The sequence below is a fragment of the Cupressus sempervirens genome, chromosome 10, assembly GCF_028749045.1.
Source record: "Cupressus sempervirens isolate cs-2001-9-10 chromosome 10, ASM2874904v1, whole genome shotgun sequence".
NCBI classification, from domain to species: domain Eukaryota; kingdom Viridiplantae; phylum Streptophyta; class Pinopsida; order Cupressales; family Cupressaceae; genus Cupressus; species Cupressus sempervirens.
In genome coordinates, this window is record NC_143127.1 from 617536041 (window position 1) to 617559537 (window position 23497).

A 23497-nucleotide genomic window follows, 5' to 3' on the forward strand; every position below is an offset into this window, starting at 1 on the left:
TACTATCCGAAAATGAAAATAATTTCGAAACTATAGAATTGTAAACTTGGGAGACATATCACACAAAGTTTAGAAAACATGCTACAAGACAAAGATACTGAAAATTCAAAATAATGCAAATGTGTGGACATATGTTAAACATCATTAAAGAGAGAAATGAATCCTGTGTCAAAGAGGTCTAATAAAACAACAGCACAGAAGACATACGCGATGATTTATTTCCTCATCTATTGCCACTTTCTCTAATCAAACCATGATTTAGGGTTGCTTTGCACCCATATTAATTTCTTTAAACACGCCTAAAGACAGAAATTTCCGAAATAAAGAAAATGCTTGTAATGTTCTTAACAATATTAAAGATTAAAATTAATTATGCGTCGAACAGATCCAAAACTACAGCATGATAGGATGCAAGTGATAAAGTCTTTTCTCATTTACTACCGCTTTCTCCTATATAGCCATACTTGAGCCTTGCTTTGCACCAAATAGCTTTATACTTTTCTGGTAGCAATGTTGCTACAATACCACTAATATCTATAGCATCTCTTCTATGTGCAGTTGCTCAATTTAGCATGCAAACTGTCCTGTCTTCGACCCTTCAAATATTTCTTTGAGAAGAATACACAAGAAACTGAAATAAAGATGGGGTGGTCAAAAGGGATAAAGCAAGGGTCCTATGCCAGGGCTATGCACAAGTAGAAGGAATAGACTTTGAAGAAACATTTGTTCCTACTGCAAGATTAGAGACTATCAAAATGTTCATAGCTCTTACAAGTCTCAAGAATGGCTTTGTGTATCAGATGGGCATCAAATCAACTTCTGTAAATGAAAATCTTGAATAAGTGTATATTGAGCAACCTGAAGGATTCATTCTATTAGAGAATAAAGATTATGTGTGGGGAAAGAGAAAGCTATTTACAGACAAAAGGAAGCCCCAAGGGCTTGGTATTCAAGGTTAGACAAGAATCTCCAAGAACAAGGCTTCAAAAGAGGAATAGTGGATAACAATCTATGTAACAAGAGTGAAGGGGACAGGTTATTGATTGGTGTGGTATATGTTGATGACATCATATTTGGGGGTCACAATGATGAGATGTACCAGGATTTCGCCTCAAATACGAAAAAGGAATTTGAGATGCTAGATAAACGAATTTTCATTTCTCAAACTAAATATGTTCGTGAAATGTTGAAGTTTAAAATGGACAATTGTAATCCAGTAAGTTGAGCCAAGATGATGAATATCCTGTGGCAAATCAAACTACATATAGATCCATGATTGTAAGCTTTCTATATCCAACAGCTACAAGGCCTAATGTCATGCAAGCAGTCGGTTTGCTGGCACAGTTTCAAGCAGCTCCAAAGGAAAACTGTGTCAATGCAATCAAGAGAATGTTGAAATATTTAAGGGGACTATGGATTTTGGAATGTGGTACCCAAGAGGTGAAGATCTCAGTCTCGCAGCAGACACACATGTGGATTGGTCTAGCAATGTTGATGTTAGAGAAAACACAAGTGGTTTTCTTGCCAGCTGTCTTGTATCTTGGCTAAGTAAAAAGAAAGCATTAATTTCCCTGTCTACAGTTGAGGCCAATATAACCTTATGTCAGTAGTAATTTCTCAATTTTGTCCAATCTCTAAAAGAGACAAAATTGCAGAAAGTATCTAACAATATCTTCACTGTGCAAAGGAAGCATATACACAAAAAAAATTTGTAATTGTATTACTCTAACTGTGGCAGAGATAAATAATTAACAAAGGCATGTATCAGCAAGGAACATGATATACAGCAATATCAGTTATACATTGAAATCAAGAGTTCATAGAGATTGTTTCACAGATCATAATCACCTTTAGCAACTGAATCTATCACCAGCATGGAGAAGACCAGTTATTGCACCTTATATTATTGATGTACTCATGGATGTTAACAGCGTTAGTTTAAGATGGTCAACTATAATTTTATTCTAACCAACCATTAGTAACATCACAATCATAATTGATAATGTTATTATTATGATCAGATATGTGGAGGCAGCAATAGCTCAGGCATTGATCAGACTAAATTCTAACTAATATTATGGCATGAACAGTTATAAAGAGACAGGTGGTGATGACAATCACCAGGTATTACATGAGACTTAGTGAAGAGACACAATCACTACATTAAAGACATGGAGACAGCAATCATAATGGAGACTTGTCAGTTGTTATGATGACATGTCTCTAGTTATGAGAGGTGTGATCCAAGAGAAACATGACTACTCACACTCAAAGGATGCCAGACTTCAATTCAAGAAATATAAGAACTGGAACAAAATCATCCAACAATAAGGCATCATCAAATACATATTATCTCCTTTTTATCCTCTTAGATATGCTCTGTTTAGACCCAATAGCTTAAACAGCTTTTCTAGTTGCAAGGCATCAAATCTGAATCAGAGACAGTACCAGTGGCAGAATGGAAGAGCTGTGTGTGTGTGTGTGTGTCTATATATATATATCATTGCACGTGCATAAAAATTACATTAGAAAAACCAAAACTATCCAGCAATAACTATTATACATTTAATTGCTATAAGCAATTACATCAGATCATCTTGTATATATAGATTGTCATATCAGAAACAGAAACCGTCATATCAAATTACAATCATCACATTGCATACTCAAACTGTCATATCAGATACAGAAAATAATATATTGTAGATTATTCATAAGATCAATTCACTTCAGCATACATATTATTGTATAAATCAGAAATAGCAGTGATATCATAATCTTTGGATCATCTATTGCATTAGTTAATAAAGAGACAGGTGGTGATGACAATCACCAGGTATTACATGAGACTTAGTGAAGAGACACAATCACTACATTAAAGACATGGAGACAGCAATCATAATGGAGACTTGTCAGTTATTATGATGACATGTCTCTAGTTATGAGAGGTGTGATCCAAGAGAAACATGACTACTCACACTCAAAGGATGCCACACTTCAATTCAAGAAATATAAGAACTGGAACAAAATCATCCAACAATAAGGCATCATCGAATACATATTATCTCCTTTTTATCCTCTTAGATATGCTCTGTTTAGACCCAATAGCTTAAACAGCTTTTCTAGTTGCAAGGCATCAAATCTGAATCAGAGACAGTACCAGTGGCAGAATGGAAGAGCTGTGTGTGTGTGTGTGTCTATATATATATATATATCATTGCACGTGCATAAAAATTACATTAGAAAAACCAAAACTATCCAGCAATAACTATTATACATTTAATTGCTATAAGCAATTACATCAGATCATCTTGTATATATAGATTGTCATATCAGAAACAGAAACCGTCATATCAAATTACAATCATCACATTGCATACTCAAACTGTCATATCAGATACAGAAAATAATATATTGTAGATTATTCATAAGATCAATTCACTTCAGCATACATATTATTGTATAAATCAGAAATAGCAGTGATATCATAATCTTTGGATCATCTATTGCATTAGTTAACAATGAGATCAAAACTGTGATTTATAAAAGTCTAGTTAATTGTTCCATAGTTCCAAGGAGGTCCAAAGGGGTCATTACATACATAGTATCTATGGATGAAACAAGCATTGAAAGAATTAGGTACGAGCATCCCATTTCCATACTGTACGATAATATAAGTGTCATCAACATATCAAAGAATCTAGTCATGTACTCCACAATAAAGCACATTTTGATCTAGTATCATTTCTGAAAAGAGCAAGTTCTTGATCAGCAAGCTAAGTTGGAGAATGCTGCTATAAAAGAGCAGATTGCCCACATCTTTATAAAGCCTCTTCCAGAAGAGGCATTTGAGTACTTGAGAGACAGATTGGGATCGATATCATGCTCATCCATTCACTGAGTTTTTGTGTGAAGCATGTATTCAGGGGGAGTTAGTGTCTCATTCAGTTAGCCCTACATACATATTTCCATCGATGTCAATGATGAATGTAATATCATTGATATCAAAGGATTTCATGAGAACGAATAAAACCAGTGTATTGAAGATAGGAATTTAATTGTTTGTGTCTGTTATATACATACTAGATGGAAGAATATAAACAATTATAAGAAGCCATATTTGGGAGAGTCTTGGATCTACAATGAGAGGTGGCATACTATTGATTGGGCGACCATGATGAAAGCATAAAGATGAATAGATAGGAGAGACCAACCTATATAAGCACACCAGGAGAAGGACGTGATTAAACAAAGAAAGTATATGTCATTGACAAGTCACTGTTTGGAATCCACATTGGTAAACTATTAATTGTTTGAAGAAGCGATAATGGCGTGATCTGACAAGAGATAATATACAGCAGCAGACGGTATCCTTCATCTGCATAATATTATGGAAAATGCGATTATAATGGCCATACAATAATCAACCATTTATGCAAAGATAAATAAGAGATTTGATTTGTTTGACTTGACAACCATTTAGTGGTGTTTAAGCGAACAGGGGTATTGAGTTTATGCAATTGCCCAACTTCTGAGATGAGGGAGAAGTATTTGGAATTAGAATATAAGACAACCACTTGATTTGTAAGCATCGATTCTTCCATATGAAGAAACAGAGACATCAATTCATTAAAACATCCACATTAGCAAATGGAGGACAGGTTGTAAGAGACACAGGCTGCCATATATATATCGAGTCTATGCAATCACCAAGTCTAAAGTTTCTAAGATATATTTGGAATTAGAACCACGTCAGCCATATTTCTGGTCAGGAGTTTGAACACGGATGGAACAAGAGCAAGGAGTAATCTGCAAGTGTTTTGAATGATATCATAACAGTGATATGTGAACAAATAGGAGTCACAGAAAATTGTTCCAAGTCAGCATACCAAGTATTTGAATCAATGCAGATACGATATTATGGAGATACGAGTTGATTAAAAAATATAGAAAATATTCCAGTCAAAAGTGAGGAAGTCACACAAAATGGAAAAGAAAGAAGCCCGACAAAAGATAAAGACTTCATGAAGCAAATAGTATAAACAAATCTGAGTAATTAACAACATCTCTGCAATACATAACTCTGAAACATAGAAATCACAATGAGTCAACAAAGGCATTCAACAGAATATTGAGGACAGAAACCATGGCATAGCAGTATTGACAAAAACAAGTAGTCAGCAAACACAGATGGACTCTAAATATTACACATAGATAAACAGCAATGCAATAACGTGATTAGTATCAACCTTGTTCGCAAATTATATCACACAAAAGTTCAATCTAAGGTTGGAAGTGATGGATTAAAGTTTACATATGGTAATTCTGTAATGTCCTTGATTTTGGCAAGTCTACATAGTTGGAGTTAGCTCATCATAGCGATCCACGTGAGCTAACAGGGTGTTTTGGGGGTCGCAGTTGTGGACTTGCTACTTTTAAGTAATTCTATTTTTGGCAATGCAGTGGGTGGCTTCAGCAGTTGGTCATCACTGGCAATTAATAAAGTAATAAATTGCATAAGTTCTTATTTAGTTATTAATCATTGAATTGCATTATTATAATAATGTTTATATTATTATAATAATGACTTTAAGAGATATTTATTTAAAGCAAGTTGGAAAGTTTCTAAGTGTTGAGTTTTTTGGGGAAACTTCCACAATTCCTGAAGTGGAGGTTTAGGGAAACTTTGGACAACGAAAGCTTATAAATAAGAGCTCATTTCATTGGGAAAAGCACGCTTGATTATATATTTGATTTTGTGCCTTTGTGGCTTTTTCCTAGGTTCTTAACTGTATGCCCTTGCTGATGTATAAGGGTTTGAAAATACTTTGCGATTTAGCTACTAAGGTATAGCTAAGTTTGCCCAACTTCTCTACTGTTCATCACTGTATCTGAGAAGTGTTTTCATTCCACTGCTGAAGTATAGTGGATCTAATATTTGTTAGATAATCTCCAACTATGTTTCCTGTGGCTGGGAGTAGTTGTCTTGCTGGAAGATTGAGTTCTGAAGGGTTATTCTGAGAATTATTTGTTGCAAATTGTGGTGAGGTAAACAATTTGCCTTGACCTCCTATTGTTCATACTGTGCCGAAGGAGGGTGTTTGCTGAAGGTTACTCGTTGGATTGAAGAGGTGGTTAATTTACCAAAGTCTGGAATTAAAGTTTCAATTAAGGAGGATGACTGGAATTAGTTCTGGCTGTCGTCCATTATCTAGCTGCGATTTCCTGTTCCTCAGTAGTGCACCTACAAATTAGAGTCTATGTCAATTGCGGAAGGCTAACATTTATCAGTTAAGGGCTGCAATCTGTATATAGAAGTTGGTGACCAATTTTCACAGGCCAGCGTTTCATATACCTGCCTACGGCTTAGTTTACCAGGCTTGCGTCCAAACTAATCAGGGTGCGATTGTTTTCAGAACCCCTATGATTGCAAGGAGACACTGCAGCAACATCATTTGGGCCTGCTATTTACATAAGAAGTTAGCATTTAATGTGGATAAGGATAGGTTAAAATTCTGGAAGTTGCAAATAGTTGGGAGTCATAGCCAAATTACTATTCCAAGTTCTTAATTTAATTGTAATTTCAAATTCCTTTCATTGCTTAATTCAGATTACCAAAAAAGGGTTGTTAGCATTGTATATCAACCCTATCATTCAGTATTTTCTGTAAGCATTGATAGCATTATCTAGCTTGAATTTTGAAACTTTATAGTCACTAATATCTGGGAAGCCTACCAAGTGTTTGATGAAATGCTAAACCCATAATTTAATAGGTAGAAGTTGTTGTTAAATTAGATATAACCAGATAGGGTTTTTATAGTGGTATCAGAGCGGTTTCCTGCTAGCCTGCAGGAATTGGGCTCAATTATTATTTTGCTTGGTGCTTACTTATGAGATTGTTAGATTAATATTTGTGATTGGTATAGTGACATGGATGGTGACAGGAGATTCATTCCAGGTAGATATTATACTCGCAGAAGGTGTACTTCTTCGCCTAGGGATGCAAGTGTGTGCGATGATATATCTACAACTAATTCTATAATAAATGAGCCATCTAGTGAGACACTTAGCAATAGTACCTTAGATGTTCAGGGGTGTGCTATTGATAGTACACGTGTTATTGATTTTGAGGTGGATGATCACTCACCTAAGTGGAGTTGGGCTCAATTTACACCATCTACAGATACAATTCAATTTCCTATAGTGGCAGTTGGTGGTGTTTCTATATTTTTTGATTTTAATGATATGTGGGCATTGTGGATACAATGGAGGTGAGTGCATTTGTTGGGAGCGACGGAGAACCATATACTGCACCTAGTTCTCTTGTGGCTTCATCTTTTACAGGTGTTACTAGAGATGATCAGGATTCTAATGAGGTATATTTTATGGGGAGTCTGTACTACTTCAGCTTTGTGCAAGATTCGTATGTCGCGCGGAAGTTTGATGATTGGGTTAGTGCGGAGGACATATTGGGACCTTCTATGGATCTGACTACAGGTGACACTTGCGCACAAGTGTTCGGTGTTATATTGTAGGTCATGTTATTGGTTCTATTGATGGTTTTGGCATTCTGTTGGCTCAATAAGGATAGGGAGATTACTTGTTTTTTATGGGATCCTGGTGGGGGTTTTTGTATGATGCCAAATTGCTTGAGGACAAGCAATCTTGAGGAAGGCGGACTATAATGTCCTTGATTTTGGCAGGTCTACACAGTTGATCAAGTTAGCTCATCATAGCGACCCTCGTGAGCTGATTGGGTGTTTTGGGGGCCTCAGTTGTGGACTTGTTATTTTTAAGTAAGTCTATTTTTGAAAGTTGATATTTTTGGCAGTGCAGTGGGTGGCTTCAACAGTTGGTCGTCACCTACAGTTAATAAAGTAATAAATTGAATAAGTTCTTATTTGTTATTAATCACTGAATTGTATTATTATAATAATGTTCATATTATTATAATAATGACTTTAAGAGATATTTCTTAAAAGCAAGTTGGAAAGTTTCTAAGTGTTGAGTTTTTTGGAGAAACTTCCACAATTTCTGAAGTGGAGTTATAGGGAAACTTTGGCCAAGGAAAACTTATAAATAAGAGCTCATTTCATTGGCAAAAGCATGCTTGATTAGATATTTGATTTTGTGCCTTTGTGGCTTTTTCCTGGGTTCTTAACTATATGCCCTTGCAGATGTATAAGGATTTGGAAATACTTTGCAATTTAGCTGCTGAGGTATAGCTAAGTTTTCTCAACTTCTCTATTGTTCATCACTGTATTTGAGAAGTGTTTTCATTCCACTGCTGAAGTATAGTGGATCTGATATTTGTTAGATAATCTCCAACTGTGTTTCCTGTGGCTGGGAGTAATTGTCTTGCTGGAAGATTGAGTTCTGAAGGGTTATTATGAGAATTATTTGTTGCAAATTGTGGTGAGGTAAACAATTTGCCTTGACCTCCTAATGATACTGTGCCAAAGGAGGGTGTTTGCTGAAGGTTACTGGTTGGATTGGAGAGGTGGTTAATTTGCCAAAGTCTGGAATTAATGTTCCAATTAAGTAGGATGATTGGAATTAGTTTTGGTTGTTGTCCATTATCTAACTGCGATTTCCTGTTCCTCAGTATTGCGCCTAGAAATTATAGTCTATGTGAATTGTGGAAGGCTGACATTTATCAGTCAAGGGCTGCAATCTGTATATAGAAGTTGGTGAGTAATTTTCACATGCCAGCGTTTCATATACCTGCCTGTGGCTTAGTTTATCAGGCCTGCGTCCAAACTAATAGGGTGCAATTGTTTTTGGAACCCCTGTGATTGCAAGGAGACCCTGTGGCAACAATTTGGGCCTGCTATTTACATAAGAAGCCAGCATTTAATGTGGATAAGGATTGGTTGAAATTCTGGAAGTTGCAAATAGTTGGGAGTCATAGCCAAATTACTATTCCAGGTTCCTAATTTAATTGTAATTTCAGATTCCTTTCATTGCTTAATTCAGATTACCAAAAAGGGGTTGTTAGCATTGTGTATATTAACCTTATCATTCAGTATTTTTGTAAGCATTGATAGTATTATCTAGCTTGAATTTTGAAACTTTATATTCAATAATATCCGGGAAGCCTATCAAGTGTTTGATGAAATGTTAAACCCATAATTTAATAGGTAGAAGTTGTTAAACTAGATATAACCAGATAGGGTTTTTACAGATTTCGATAACACTAGAAGTACACAATAATCATAAATATTAAGCAGCCAATGATAGCATCATGATGATATTCGGACTAGAGAGAAATAGTGTATACATTATAATGGCATGGAAGAAGCCACAATCATATAGTGCATGGAGGCCCAAAGAAAATTACGAAGTTCATATGAGACAAGAAATGAGCCCGAAGATTAGGAGAAGATTCAAAGACATTAAAAATAATCAGATGTAATATATAGTTATACAACAAGCAATATGTGCACAGATCACATAGATCACGACTTATATTCTGCCATGTCATCATCTATGGAGATACAGACAAAACAGAGTTATCATTGACTTGGAGAAGAAAATTGTGTGTGGGGTATTAGAAAGATGCTTAGTCCTGATAATGAGCCATCAAGCACAATCATCGACAACGGGATTATTAAGATACAAACATATGTATTACCATCAAGGGAGCCTGATAAGTGCATCATTTGTTTGTAGAGACATGATTAAAATATAATTAATAATTAAATGGAAATAAGTCTCTTTTGAAGACAACCTTTGGCCTGAATTAAAAGGTACAAATAGATATTCTATTATTTGTAAAAAGTGATCAATTCAGCAGATTAAGTGGTGAATAAAGAATTGAGAGTTGAGAAGAGGTGCAGTAAGCAAAGGGAAGATTAAAATATTAATATATATTCAGGTTTTTTAAAATCTGATCTATATGTGTGTGTGTGTGTGTGTGTATCAATGAGAAAATGTGAAAAAAAAGTAAGAAAATAAGAAGAAATATTTATAATTAAAGAATTATACATACATAAATATTTCAGTATAAGAAGTTGCCTTCCAAGAGATAAAATATAAGAAATGTGTTCAAATGTAAGAATTCATAGAGAAGAATTGTGTGCTAAAGAATCCACGATTCCATCATCAGTTGAATCGGAAACATTATCAAGGTGGAACAGAAGCTTGTGTGCAATGGATTGGTGCTCACAAAGACGATAGTGGGGGTTGGTGCTGCCTAGTAGGTTGGTGCCTACAAAGTGTGGGAGTTGTAGCTTCCAATGAGCCAATGCTCATAAACTTAGGGGTTGGAGCCTCTAGTAGGTTGGATTCTACAAGATATTATAATAAGAACAATTTATATAAGAAAGCATTTATTTGTTGTGGTTTTCTCCCCCATTGGGTTTCCATGTAAATCTCTGTGTTATTGTATCCATGTGCATAATTTGTCTATTTCAGCATTTGAAGTTAACTATTTGGATAAAAGTTTTAATTTCCCAAAATTGTTATTATACTGATTCATCCCCCCTCTCAATATAATCACGTGCTCTTCAATCGAAGGGGAAGAAATTGGTTAGGGGGAGCATTACAGTCAAGGAAAATCGACAAGCAATCTAGTAAATTTAAGATTGACAAGCAATACCAAAAGATACCCAAGATAAAATATGCTCAGAAATGTTATTACATTTTAATAATCAGCAATACAATAACAATCCAATCTTAAATATAGAAGTAAGAAACAATTTGGATAACTTTTGAGAGACATAAATGAACTTCGTCATGGAGCCATGACTAAAAATGAATTGGGTTTCCATCCAATCACCAAGAAGCTTGAAAGTTTCCATCCTCGGGTTTTAGAAACTGAAAGCTAGAAGCCTCCCAAATTTCTCCAAGAGAAATCATAAACAAATCATTAATCCAAACATGCTGAGATGAAGCAAGCTTCCTTCTTTTAATGCCCAATACAATGGCTCTTTAATTGCTCTTACTTGTCTCTTCTTCGTTTATTATATTTTTAAAATGTCCTTTTCTTTATTCAGGATAATAAATGCCCTTTAAATAATAAAGTAGCTTATTAATGTGTTTTCATTTAATAGTTACTTTGATAAATTTTGCATCTTCTAGCATTAAAATAAATAACCAATTGAACTTGGAAAAACAGTGTGATAACTCATTGGAAAGGTCTTAGTAAGTCACTCGAAGTCCAATACTAAAATGCCAAAAATGTAGAACCCTCCTGACTTACTATAAATAGTAAGTATCCTAGAAGCTCTGCTAAATCACTCTGATTGGTCCAAAACTGAAAGTGGCTAGGTGAAAACTCGCATTGTTCCATATAAAGTCCTTGTTAGCCCACAAGACCATGGTAAAAAGGGTTTATGAAGCATACGGAAATCATGACCAAAACAAGGGGACATTATAGTTCTCCCTTCCTAGAGATTGCTTTCCCTCAAGCAATTTGTATCTACATGCTATGACCAAAATGTTTGGATCCTATACCACTATCAAGGAAGTTGCTCCACCAAGCCATTGTGCTACTCTAATGCAAATATGTCCAGAAATGTGAAGCCAGTCATCAATAACTCCAACAACAATGCATCAAACATACTAATACCAGGATCCCAAACTATCATGATATTACGGGCATCAAATATGAGGAGATAGAAATATCTCCAATTGTAAGTGATCTCTTGTAGAGATGTATACCACCCATCCTAGAATACATCATGTAGGAATCAAACTGTTAAATAGCTGAACTCAACACCTAAGGTGTGGGAAGGCTATAATACTACAATCACAATTTGAAATGCCCCTGAGTACATAGGTACCAAGAGTAAGGAAGGGGTTGAAAACCCATCCCCCATGATCATAGTATAACTCCCATCAATCCTCAACCAAGATATATTCAGTTAGTGAAGCATAAAACCCATCCAATTCATACACAAGTTAGAATCCAAACCCAAGTATAAGCTGATTGAAGAATGAGCAATAGTACCAACTCTGGAAATCGATCCACCAATCCAATCTTGTGCCTTGGGTTCATCACTAGAAACGGCACTAGGCTCCCAAGTCATGCAATCAATCCCATCCACATCGTGAAAATCAGAAAGATCTTCATCACTCAACTCAAAAGTGGATTATCAAATGTCCAATAAGCATCTGCCTCAAACAACAAATTGTCAACCAACTGAATATTATTCAACCCATCTTGGTGTTTTAGCTAATTTAAGATATATTACTTGACCTTTTGGGACAGCTATCCAAAATTCTGTTGTATATTGTCAAGTTCCTTAATCACTTCTATGAAAATCTTTGTCCTTCCTTTGTTCTCTTGTTCCTGAAAATGATTAGCAATAACAATTTGATTTCTTGCTTCTTGAAGAGCATTCCATGTATCCTCTAGGATTTCCCGAGTATCGTTAAGCTCTTAGATGAGCTTATTTCTCTCATCCTCCTTTTCCTTCAATTTGAAAGCATAAATTTCAGCAAACATTAAAAATATGGTCCATGTCTGAAAGTAAACAACAAAAAATTGCTTATGAGCTTATTTCTCTCGTCCTCCATTTCCTTCAATTTATCAGAAAAAATTGCAACAAACTTTAAAATATGGTCCATGTTTGAAAGTAAACACCAAAAAATTGATATCATAGATTCTACGACTGCTTTAACCATCTGCAAGTCAGGAACACAACAATCTCCTTGTCTCTTTTCCATCTGGAGCTTCTATAGAGATCCTCAATGATCTTGTGAGTGTCATCATGATGTATTAAATCTACAACCACCACGTCATCATTAACTTTCAGTTGATTCTTCAAGGTACCAATGTCATTTGGGGATGCATTTCCTGATTGGTCATCTTAAACACCGTCATCCTGAAATTCTTCCTTTATTTGGTCCTCTAAATTATTATCATGTATAAGTGAGTTGCTGCTATAAAGAACACATGATTCATCATACCTTTCACAGGTGCTCTCAATGTCATCATAAAGCACCTCATCCTTGTTTGACTGATCTGCATGCAAAGTCAAGGTTGTTGCTATGTCATCATTTTGAAGAAAATTCTCATAATGTGCACTCTCTCCTTGAATAAAACCATCATCTCCAATATGTTTTCCTATAGTCACCTCCAAGTCACCAATATAGAGATTTGTATATCTCTTACTAGTAACAACAGCTGAATCCATCTCATCACCAACGTTTGTGTTATTTTATTGAGACAAAATTGTGGAATTCTTATCTGCATTGCTGGCCTGAACCAATCTGATTGCCTCATCTTCACTACTGTCCCCACAAACATTACGCATCCAACTTTGCTGGCATGTGAAACAAATTTTCTTTCTTCTTGTTTGGTTCCTGCTCATTTCTGGAGATCTTGGAACCTGTAAGCCTATTGATATTAGTTCAATTTTAGTCATAAGCTCCTTGAACCTTTGAATTTTATGCGTAATCAATCTTTTGGAGAACTCATATGCAATCGATGATATAGAATGATCCTTCCTCCAAATGGCCAAATAATCTGACTGCAACTATTTGGATATAACATCATTTTTATCTAAGATTAAGAACACAATGGTCTGTGTGCAAACTCTCACATTGTCTGGATGATGCCTCCTGTTTTCAGATAAGAAGTATTGGAACATTTAAAATCAAATCATTACATTCAAGGTCAATCATAATGGAAAATGAACTGACCTTGTCATAATTTCTAAGATCTTAACCCTCTAAACAAAGGCCAGGCTTTTGTCATCATGTAACCCTTGAAAGCTTTTCACAGTTAGCTGTAAAACCTTCCTCAACACATCCTCATTGTAGGGTGCAATAGGAGTTGTTATCTGTGTGATCGCACCGAGACATGAACCAACTGCAAGCCTACCATCTTTATGTAGATGTTCCATAAACTTTTGTTGAAGCAAAATGATCATTGAGGGCTGCAAAGCCAAATTAAAAGTATCCAATCTGCCTGGTCAACTTTAGATATAAATCCAATTCCTCTAATTTAGGAAGAACATCATCAGGAAATTTCACTCTAATTGTAAACCAATCAGATACAGCCGATTCCCACTTCTTCTTCATTCTGTAAGTTCCGTAGCTGATCACCGTTGAAAGGTGACACGAAGGATGGAACTCTTATAGGAGCTCAATTCAAATAGTTGCGAGGCCCCTACCCTTATTAAAAAGTATCCAATCTGCCTGGTCAACATTAGATAGATATAAATCCAGTTTCTCTAATTTAGAAAGAGCATCATCAGGAAAGTCACAGACTCTAATTGTAAACCAATCAGACACAGCCAATTTCTTACTTCTTTTTAGCTCTGTTAAGTCCTGTAACTGATCACCATTGAGTGTAACATTAGATTCTTGTGAGAAAAGATTGCTTTTTAGATTTCCATCCTTCAATTGGATATTTTCTATTTTTTCTCTTTTCCATTCTCAGGCATTTGTGTCAAACAATTTGCTGATTTCTCACAGAAGGATTAAGAAGCTAATGATGCTTTGCTTGCAAGGATTTTGCTACTGTTATATGTATCATCTTTTCAAAACTTTAATGCATTCATTCCAAGATATGAAATTGCAACAGCAAACAAATATAACATGTTGAAAGTATAACAATGATTCTGACCTTATTAAATGCCTGTTTAGGACTATAACCTTATTAAATTGTTGGAATCAGTCCTACACTGTGTGTGCGTGTGCGGTGCGGTGTGTGCACGTGCGTGTGTGTGTGTGTGTGTGCGTGTGTGCGCGCGCGCGTGTGCGTGCGTGTGTGCGTGCATGCGTGTGCATGGGTGTGTGTGCATGTGTGCGTGCGTGGGTGGGTGGGTGTGCGTGCATGCTTGCGCGTGCGCACATGTGTGTGTCTGTGTCTGTGTGTGTGTGTCTCTACCCTTAACTGATACAATTGAATATTGATACCAAGGAATAATTTGCAGACCTAGTATTTGTGCTTGAAGTATATAGGCTCAAATCTTCATGTAATCAGCAACCATTCCAAAATTCCTCTCCATGCACAGAAAGGTCTGTTACACCTTTTCAACCTGACTTGATGTTCTCCCAATTTGTATGCATTGCCGGCATTAGATCCCTGCTAAATTCCTATGGAAGGTGTTTGCAACTGTGGAAATTCTAAAATAATAGAACCGTTCAATCAAGCACTATGCCCCAATATATAATCAATCCTCTGTTCTTTGCTTGCCAGCATTCCTGTACAGGAACTCCTGCAATAATGCTGGATCTTTTTTATTTATTTATTTTTCCCATTTGCAATTTCAAGGAACCATAAGATTACTGATTTGCTCAACAATAATCATTGTAAGGGGCTTTCTAATGAATGGTTCATAAGGCACAACACTTGGTGAAGGTTTTGCAAATGGGGTTGCAAGCAAGAGTGGGTTTAACCATGGAGGAAACTCCATAGTTAAGCACCCTCGAGCAGCAGTAGTGCTGGGATGGGTGACCTTCAGGAAGTCCCAGTGCTTCACCTCCGTGAGCACCTAAATCCAATGCGTGCTAAGTCTTCCATTTATTCTCATGAGAGATGGAATCATGTATGAATCACTACTCATGAAATATGGGTCAATGAGTTTGACTCAAAAACTACATAGTTAAATCCTAATAGCAATATCATAATTTGACTTGATGTGGAAATATCTCCTACTTATCAATAATCATTGCGCCAAGCTTCATAAACAATACCAAAAGTATACCATTTGCACAACGAGCACTTCATAACTTAAAAGAAGAATTGACTCCTTCACTCCATGCCCGATATCCTGTGATTGTCATTCACATTGATTATTCCAACTTTCAGGTATTCATGACATCCATCTGATGAAAAGCACATCCAAAGAATAGAAAACCATGTGCAGTTCTGTACAAATTGAGCCATTAATCTTAGAGTATCTGCAGTGAGTAATAATTTGCACAAAGTATAAAGTCTAAGGAAGCATACAGGAGCCTACAGAAATAAACAGAAGCCCATCTCCCTCCTATGAAGTCTAGTACCAACAATAATATGCTTGTCATAGCTGCAAGGGCCTCTTGGCATTCACGGAAACAAATTAATTCATCTTTGTCGTCAATAAGAATATTTCTCTGCTACTATAGTCCAGCAACTAATAAATCAAAGTAGATGGGCATGGCCCGAAGGTGTAATTCCTCATTTAATACTGCTTGATTTCTAATACCATATTAAATACTAAACTCCACCCATAATTGATTAGTCAAACATTCAGGGCAAAGCTGGAGTATCATGGCAAAAAAAATTATTTCATATTATGTTAGGCCTTATTTGAAAGTTCAATACTATAATTGTGCCACAAGCATAACTGATAACTATTTGAGCCCGATAATTTTGGAATATTTATTCCCCAAGATTTAATCTCTGAAATATGGACTTCCGCCCAAAATAAAAAATCACTGCCATGTTCACCTTTAGAATTAGGGGCTTAACAATATAGCTAAGATAAACTTCAATAGGACCTGCAATCTGCAGTGTATCGAATAATAGGAAAATCACCCAATTTCTTAACAAAAAATAAGCCAAATTTATTATGAGCATACACCAATCATTAAAAGTTGTCCCAATATTGATCAAATCTCCTTATTTGAGTCATACCCCTCAAATAATTAAACGGCACATAAACTTAGGATGATAAGAAAATTTAAAATAAACTCGCAATAGCCATCATCTGGTCCTAACATTAATCATATATAACATTTTTCACAATGAAAAATTCCTCCCGCTCAATGCAATCACATGTATCATTTCAATAGTAGAATCAGCCAGCAACTGAAAACTAAAGTTATCAGTACTTCGCACTTCAAAAATATATATGATATTCAGAATATAAGCTCATGTCCTTAATACAGCAAACACATATTTCCTCCAGGCTTAGATTTTCAAAATAAACAATGTTATTGCCAAAACACAATACATGTGACTATAATTATTTCTGAAACAGAATTCAAAACCTTACAAACTCAGCACAAATGTGAACTGTTCTTCATGCAACCTCATAGGCTGGCAAGAAAACCAGCAATGATATGCTAGCAGATAATTTTTTATAATAAAATTCAGATGAACAAGCAACACCAAAAGATACTCAGGATAAAATATACTCCTAAATGTTATTGCATTTCAATATTCAGCAATACAAGAAAAATCCAATCATAAATGCATAAGTAACAGCAGATTGGATAACCTAAAATACAAATGTAAATTGTAAACTTTGTTGTGAAGCCACCGGTAAAGATGAACTAGGTTTCCATCTAATCCATCAAGAAGCTTGAAAGTTTCCATTCTCTCTGAAAGCTAGAAGCTTCCCAATCTTCTCCAAGAGAAATCAGAAATCAAATCATAAATCCAAGCATGCTAAAATGAATCAAGCTCACTTATTTTAATGCCTAGTTCAACAACTTTCAGTTTGCTGCTTGTCTCTTCATCTTTTATTCTTTTATTTAAAATGTCCTTCATCCACTTAGGAGAATAAGTGCCCTCTAAATAATAAAGTGACTTATTAATATGTGCCTTAATTTAAGAGTCACTTATTAAATAATTATTGAAGATTTTGGCATTAAAATAAATAATCAATCAAACTCAGAACAACATGTGTGATAGCTTCTTAGAAAGGTCTTGGCGAGCCACTCCAATTTCAATAGTGAAATGCCAAAAATGTGGAACCCTGCTGACTTGCTATAAATAGTAAGTATCCTGGAACCCTGCTAAATCACTTTGATTGGCCTGAAACTGAAAGTGACTAAGCCAAAACTCACACTATTCCCTGTAAAGTCCTATTTAGCTCAAGGGACCATGGTGGAAAGGGTCAATGAAGCATCAGAAAATTATGGCCCAAAAAGGGAGCACTATTGAGAATGTTTTCAAACTCCATTTAATCAACCAATTCATTAATTGTCTTTCTGATTTTAAGCCAGATAAGGGCAGAGACTAAAAGTAGATCGAAAAGAAAATATATGAAGGCTTCATGAATAGAAATTTCAGACATTTATGAGCAGAAAATCAGAATTATTCAGAGCAGTCATAAGCCAAATTTTTGGGAAGGAACCACTAGGTTTGGGGCTAACTATTGCAGATTTAAGTCAGATTTGAAAGCAGAATTTAGGGCAGATTTGAGAGGAATGGGCAGATTGTTTAAGTCCTTAAAGGGATATAGGGCACATCAAACAACATCATTATCATCCTACATTTTGAAGGTTGCAGCCTTCTACTTTGTAAGATCTGAGTTTGGTGACTCTTATTCAAGAGATTGAAGTATCTTGCTGAGTTGGTGCTTAGTGGAGGGGATGGGTGTCTCTGGTGGTTTGGTGCTTACAAAGTTGTAAGAAGTTCTTTATAAAAACAACATTTTTCTGTGGTTTTCTCATGTAAGGGTATACATGTAAAATATTGTGTGCATCTTGTATTCATGTAAGGGTCTCTCACTGAGTTGGTGCTTAGTGGAGGGGAGTGGTGTCTCTTGTGATTTGGTGTCGCAAAGTCATAAGAACTTCTCTATAAACGCGATACTTTTTGTGGTTTTCTCCTGTAAGGGTATCCATGTAAAATCATGCATTCATCTTGTCTTCTTTTGTTAGATCTTATACTTGGATGCTTTGTTCTCTGTTTTCTTCTGTCTTTTTTTGTTAGGTCTTATACGTCGATGCTTTGTTCTCTGTTTTCCCTCTCATTATACGCATGTCAGTATTTTCTTCATGGTTGTGAAAGGGAAATTGGTTGGTCAAATACTCCATTTTTGGAGACCTGAGGAGATGTGATAGAATATACTAAGAGCACATTTGAATTAAGGACATCAAGTCAAAATATACTAAGAGCAATTGGAGTTTCTGGATCATCTAGTCCACTGTAGCCATTTGGGTGACCAGACCCACCATTGTGTGCAGGTCACTTCTCAAATCTAGATAAGCACAGTGATTTTTCTTTTTCGCAATCCCTTTTTATAATAACCAATTTTGTTGTTAGGAAGATTCCAAATAACACCCTTCTTGTATTTTAAAAAGTATTATTAGGTTTACAATACCTTTCTTGGGTTGATATTTATTTTTTATACTGTATTAGTTTTGTCTTTGCTTTTCTTAATCTTGTGATACTAAGTTACCAAATTCACTGCACCCCTCCAATTCTGCACAAATTCCGGTCCTTAACAAATTTGTTGCTAAATCTGCCACAATCACCAAAATTCACTGAAAATTCTGACAGAAGAACCCAGGAGGAATTCAACCCAAGTTGATTCAATCCAAAAACAACGGTTTTTTACTTTCTTTTTGGGGGCTAATTTGGTCTATTCAACCCTCCATCCCTAAAAGCAACCACTAAAAAGACCAAATTGGTCATTTTATATGTCACTTCTGCATTTGTGAATTAAAAAGAAAAACTTCTTGCCTTCATTGCTGAACTTTCTTGTTTGGTTGCCATTGCTTAAGTTGTGTTGATAGGTGATTGTTGCATGCTCTAAGCTTGTTTGCGAGTTATTTTGCTATGCTGTTTTAATATTAGCATCGTGGTGTATTAAGTGATTTGCTACTGCATGTGTCTTGATATATATAACAAATAACATGTACTTTAGTATAGATGAACCCAAAGAGAATCCAAACCCAAACGAAAAAAATTTGAACAAATTTCAAAAAACTCTTGAACCTGAATCCAACCAGGCAACTTAGTTGAGATACTATTTTGTAGTTTATATGATATGTTTTAGCGGATTGCTATATCCCTGAGCTTGTACTAAAAAATGCTGATCCCAAAGATGCATTTTTGGTCTTCAACCATGATTTACTCATTATCAATTGAGATGTGAACTATTGAAAAAGATGAAAATAGAAGATTATTAGTGTCAACTTATTATCAAAGAAATGTTTAAAAGGTTTAAAATCAAGGTTGCATGGGTCCACATACCCACCCCCTAGGACATGTACCCACATACCCAATTATCGGATACATGTATCCAAGTACCAAATAATAAAGAGCATCATAGATAAGGACCTTCATTAAGATTTCTGATTTTTGTTTCAGTTTTTGTTTGTGTATCAGCTTGTTGTTTATCAAGATTAATTCAATATGTAAAGTTTGAAAATTTGAAAATTTGATACAATACTAATCAACAGTAAACTTTATCACTGTTCAAGTGAGAAGTTTATCATTTGCAATGTGTCATGGTTATATGATTTATGATCTTCTTGTTCATATTTAAAGTCTGCCTTCTCTGTTATACATCTAAACATTTCGCATTTATTATTATCACCAACATATTACAAATGTGAAACTAAAAACAATACATTACATCTGCAAACTTTATCACTGTTCTTGTTTTGGAAAACCATTGTTATGACTCATATTTTCAGATTTTCTATAGTATTAAATTATATTTTAAAAAATTGATGTACCCAAGTACCCCAATCCCCTATTTTGAAAAATAGCCATACCCGAGCCCGTTCCCGTACACTAAGTACCCAAGTACCCCCGTCCCCATGCAACCTTGATTGAAATCTATTTCCAAAGGTAAAAGAGGTAATCGAATACTCAATGCAAATCTAACAACAATGAAATCAATAAGAATTCGGCATGCTTTCTGAACACAGAATTTTTTACCAATATGGATTATAGATGGTAGCTACTATGGCTCCGACCATTTTTAGAATCCAAGCTCAAAATAAAATGAAAAGTCTCTAATGTGTAATTCCAGACAGTAGAAAATAATTGTCTAACTGACATGTAGCTCCATCCTCCAATTAAACTAGTTCTCTATCTCCAAACAAGGCTTGCTGAATCTTGGCAACAAGTTTAGAAATAAGAGCAGGCAAGAGAAATATAGAAAATAGCATTGTTTACTCCTTTTACATGTCACTTGTACTTCTGTTTCCATGATTAAATTTATAATGGCATGCATAAAAAATAACTAGCCCAAACTTTAAACTATCGCATTGCAGATCAGTTCCTAGTTTGTTTGGGTATGCAAGCATTAAATGTGTAAGCAAAAAATTTCCCCCAGAAAACATTATAAGCTAACGTAGTATAACTGTTATTTGTCTTAATAGAAATCACATCAAACACAAAGCATATGGTCAAAAACTACAAACCTGTTGAGGGTTCATCTAGAAAAACTAGAGGTGGGTCTCCAATCATCGCTATGGCCACTGATAATTTACGTTTGTTACCACCACTGAGAGAAGAAGAAGGTTTGTTTTCTTGTGGCCATAAATCAAATTCAGTCAGCTTATCTTCAACAACCTGATAAAATATATGATGTAATCATGAGAAAAAAGGAGTTGCATATGCATGGACTACTAAAGTGTACACTCCAGGCATGATTTCATACTTGATTGAACCTGGATTTTGGAACTCTCTTTATCCTAGCATAGAGCTCCAGGTGTTCCCTAACAGTAAGAAACTCAAGAAGGGCATCAAACTGGGGACAATATCCTACCTGCAAATCCATTAAATCAAGACCAATATAAACTTTGAGTAATTACTATACGAATTCAACAAGCATAATCTAAGATGCTCTCAAATACTAGTATTTTCCTATACTTGTTGATGTGAAGCCTTTGGATTTGAAATAATATCCTTGCCAAAAATGTATGCAGTTCCTTCTGTTGGATATCCCTCACCTGTCATACAAGATTGAAAATTTAATAGCAAAACATATAAAAGGTCATAAAAAGGTAGGGGTGCAAATTATTTTGTTATGAGCACAATTGCAAGCAAGAAGAGACATGAACAAATTATCCACATTTGATTATATTGTACACTCTACTGCATTAGGTATTATACAACAAAATGGTATTAAAAGAAGCCTTTCGACATAGTAAGCATATAGATGAGAGGAAATTTCTAGGAGACACATATAAAATAAGCTTCTACAACAACAATCAGCGTTAAATACAAATAAATATATATAATTAGAATACAAAATAGCAATATGTCTAATATAATCCATTTGTCTATGTTTCATCATTTCATTCTGTTATGATGAACATTGACCCACTTACTGCCATATATCTGGAAATTGTTAAGTAGTGGATGGGATATCTATTGGGTTGGGAAGGATACTTTGTGGCCCACAAAGGGCATGGTAGATAAGTGGTGTTGAGCAGTGCATTTTGAACATCAATAGGAATATAGGATAGAACTTCAAAACAGTATCCTTAGGATGAGATATATCATATAACATCATGTATACATTGCTAATAAGGAATATATAACCTCGAATCATTTTCACCAATCTGCTACAAATAAAATAGGTTTGAGCTTATGGCATTGCTCATGTCTAGGATTTTAGTTTTATTTACATGGAAGCTTCCACTTCTAATTCAAAGAAAGGTTTTTCCTTACAGCTTGTTCCATTTTGTGTTACCCTAAAAGGGAAGATTAAATTGCCAACAATTTTTGGTGCTAACCATAGGGCGTGGGAGAGTTCATCTCACCCATTTGTAGTAGCAAATGACCAACCATGGTGGAAACACTCCTATACTTCATCTTAACTTGGATTGAATGGATCAAGAAGCTAGTTTGGAGCCTTCGATGGCTTCAGAAGGTTGCTTTTTTTATCACAAGAATAATTCTGTTGGTGGGTTGTTGCTGCAATTTTGGATAAGGAAAAAGAAAAGCAACCATAATAGCAAGAAGCCTAGCAGCTCTTCTTCCAAATATTCCGAATTGCAACTATAGAATTTTGGTAGTCAAAGTCTATATAAGGTTACAGAAAAGAAAATTCAATTTTCAGCAAGAAGACATTTCAAACAATACCTAATCACCAGAAAACTAACAATAATCCTCCTCTACTTTGGCAAAACACCAACAGTATGTTGTCGTAGCAGCACATCATGAGATTCCACAAGTAGCAATAAAAGTATTTCCAAAATTCTTTGACTATGGAACTCAACATCCCAATAAGCATATTTTTATGTTCACAAAATGTGGCATTTCAAGTGTTGCATGTGAAGATGTAGCAATCTAATAGTTTGTATAGACTTTGGTGGAAGCAACTCCAAATTGGTTACAGCATCTGAGTGTCATTTCAATTACAAGATGGAAATTGATGCCTAAGACATTTATGTCATAAGCCATACCTGATCTATGTAAAATATAAATATGTTTTAATAAATATATAATTTGCTCAAAATATAAAAAATAGATATTTAATTCGTTATATAATTCATCTCAAGGTAATTAATTTTAGTACTGTCATAACCATGTTGTGCAAACTCTTCAAGTTGTCGAGTACTCTATATCATAGATGGAACACTCGCCGAGTACTTGGCAAGTTTCAAACACTCGCCGAGTTTTTAAGCTCAGTGAGTTAATCTCGGTTTAACTCGCAAGATCAAAAACTCGGCACCTAGGCAAAAAATCGAGTAATCGGCAAGTTTTAATCAAAAACTCACAATTCAAGTAACCCGCACACTGTGACGGCTTAATAGGGCAAAAACTCTTTGTTTTTTGCATTGTTTGTTACATTTGTGTTCTCTAGAGCCTTGAGGTGTGGAGAGAAGAAGGTTTAGAGGCATTCTTAGCTGATTGCAAATG

The 23497-nt window shown here is 35.3% G+C and overlaps 1 protein-coding gene across 5 annotated transcripts in view; it reads right to left on the reverse strand.

Annotated features, from left to right (window-relative positions):
• ABCA1 (ATP-binding cassette A1) overlaps positions 1-23497 on the reverse strand; it is a 307414-nt gene that overhangs the window by 17957 nt on the left and 265960 nt on the right. For all 5 annotated transcript variants that reach the window (XM_089804610.1, XM_089804609.1, XM_089804613.1 and 2 more), the window contains 3 exons: positions 21500-21579; positions 21288-21395; positions 21049-21199 (listed from right to left, as the gene is read on the reverse strand). In XM_089804610.1, coding sequence (XP_089660736.1) covers positions 21049-21199; positions 21288-21395; positions 21500-21579 — 339 coding nt within the window. The remainder of the gene's footprint in view (positions 1-21048; positions 21200-21287; positions 21396-21499; positions 21580-23497) is intronic.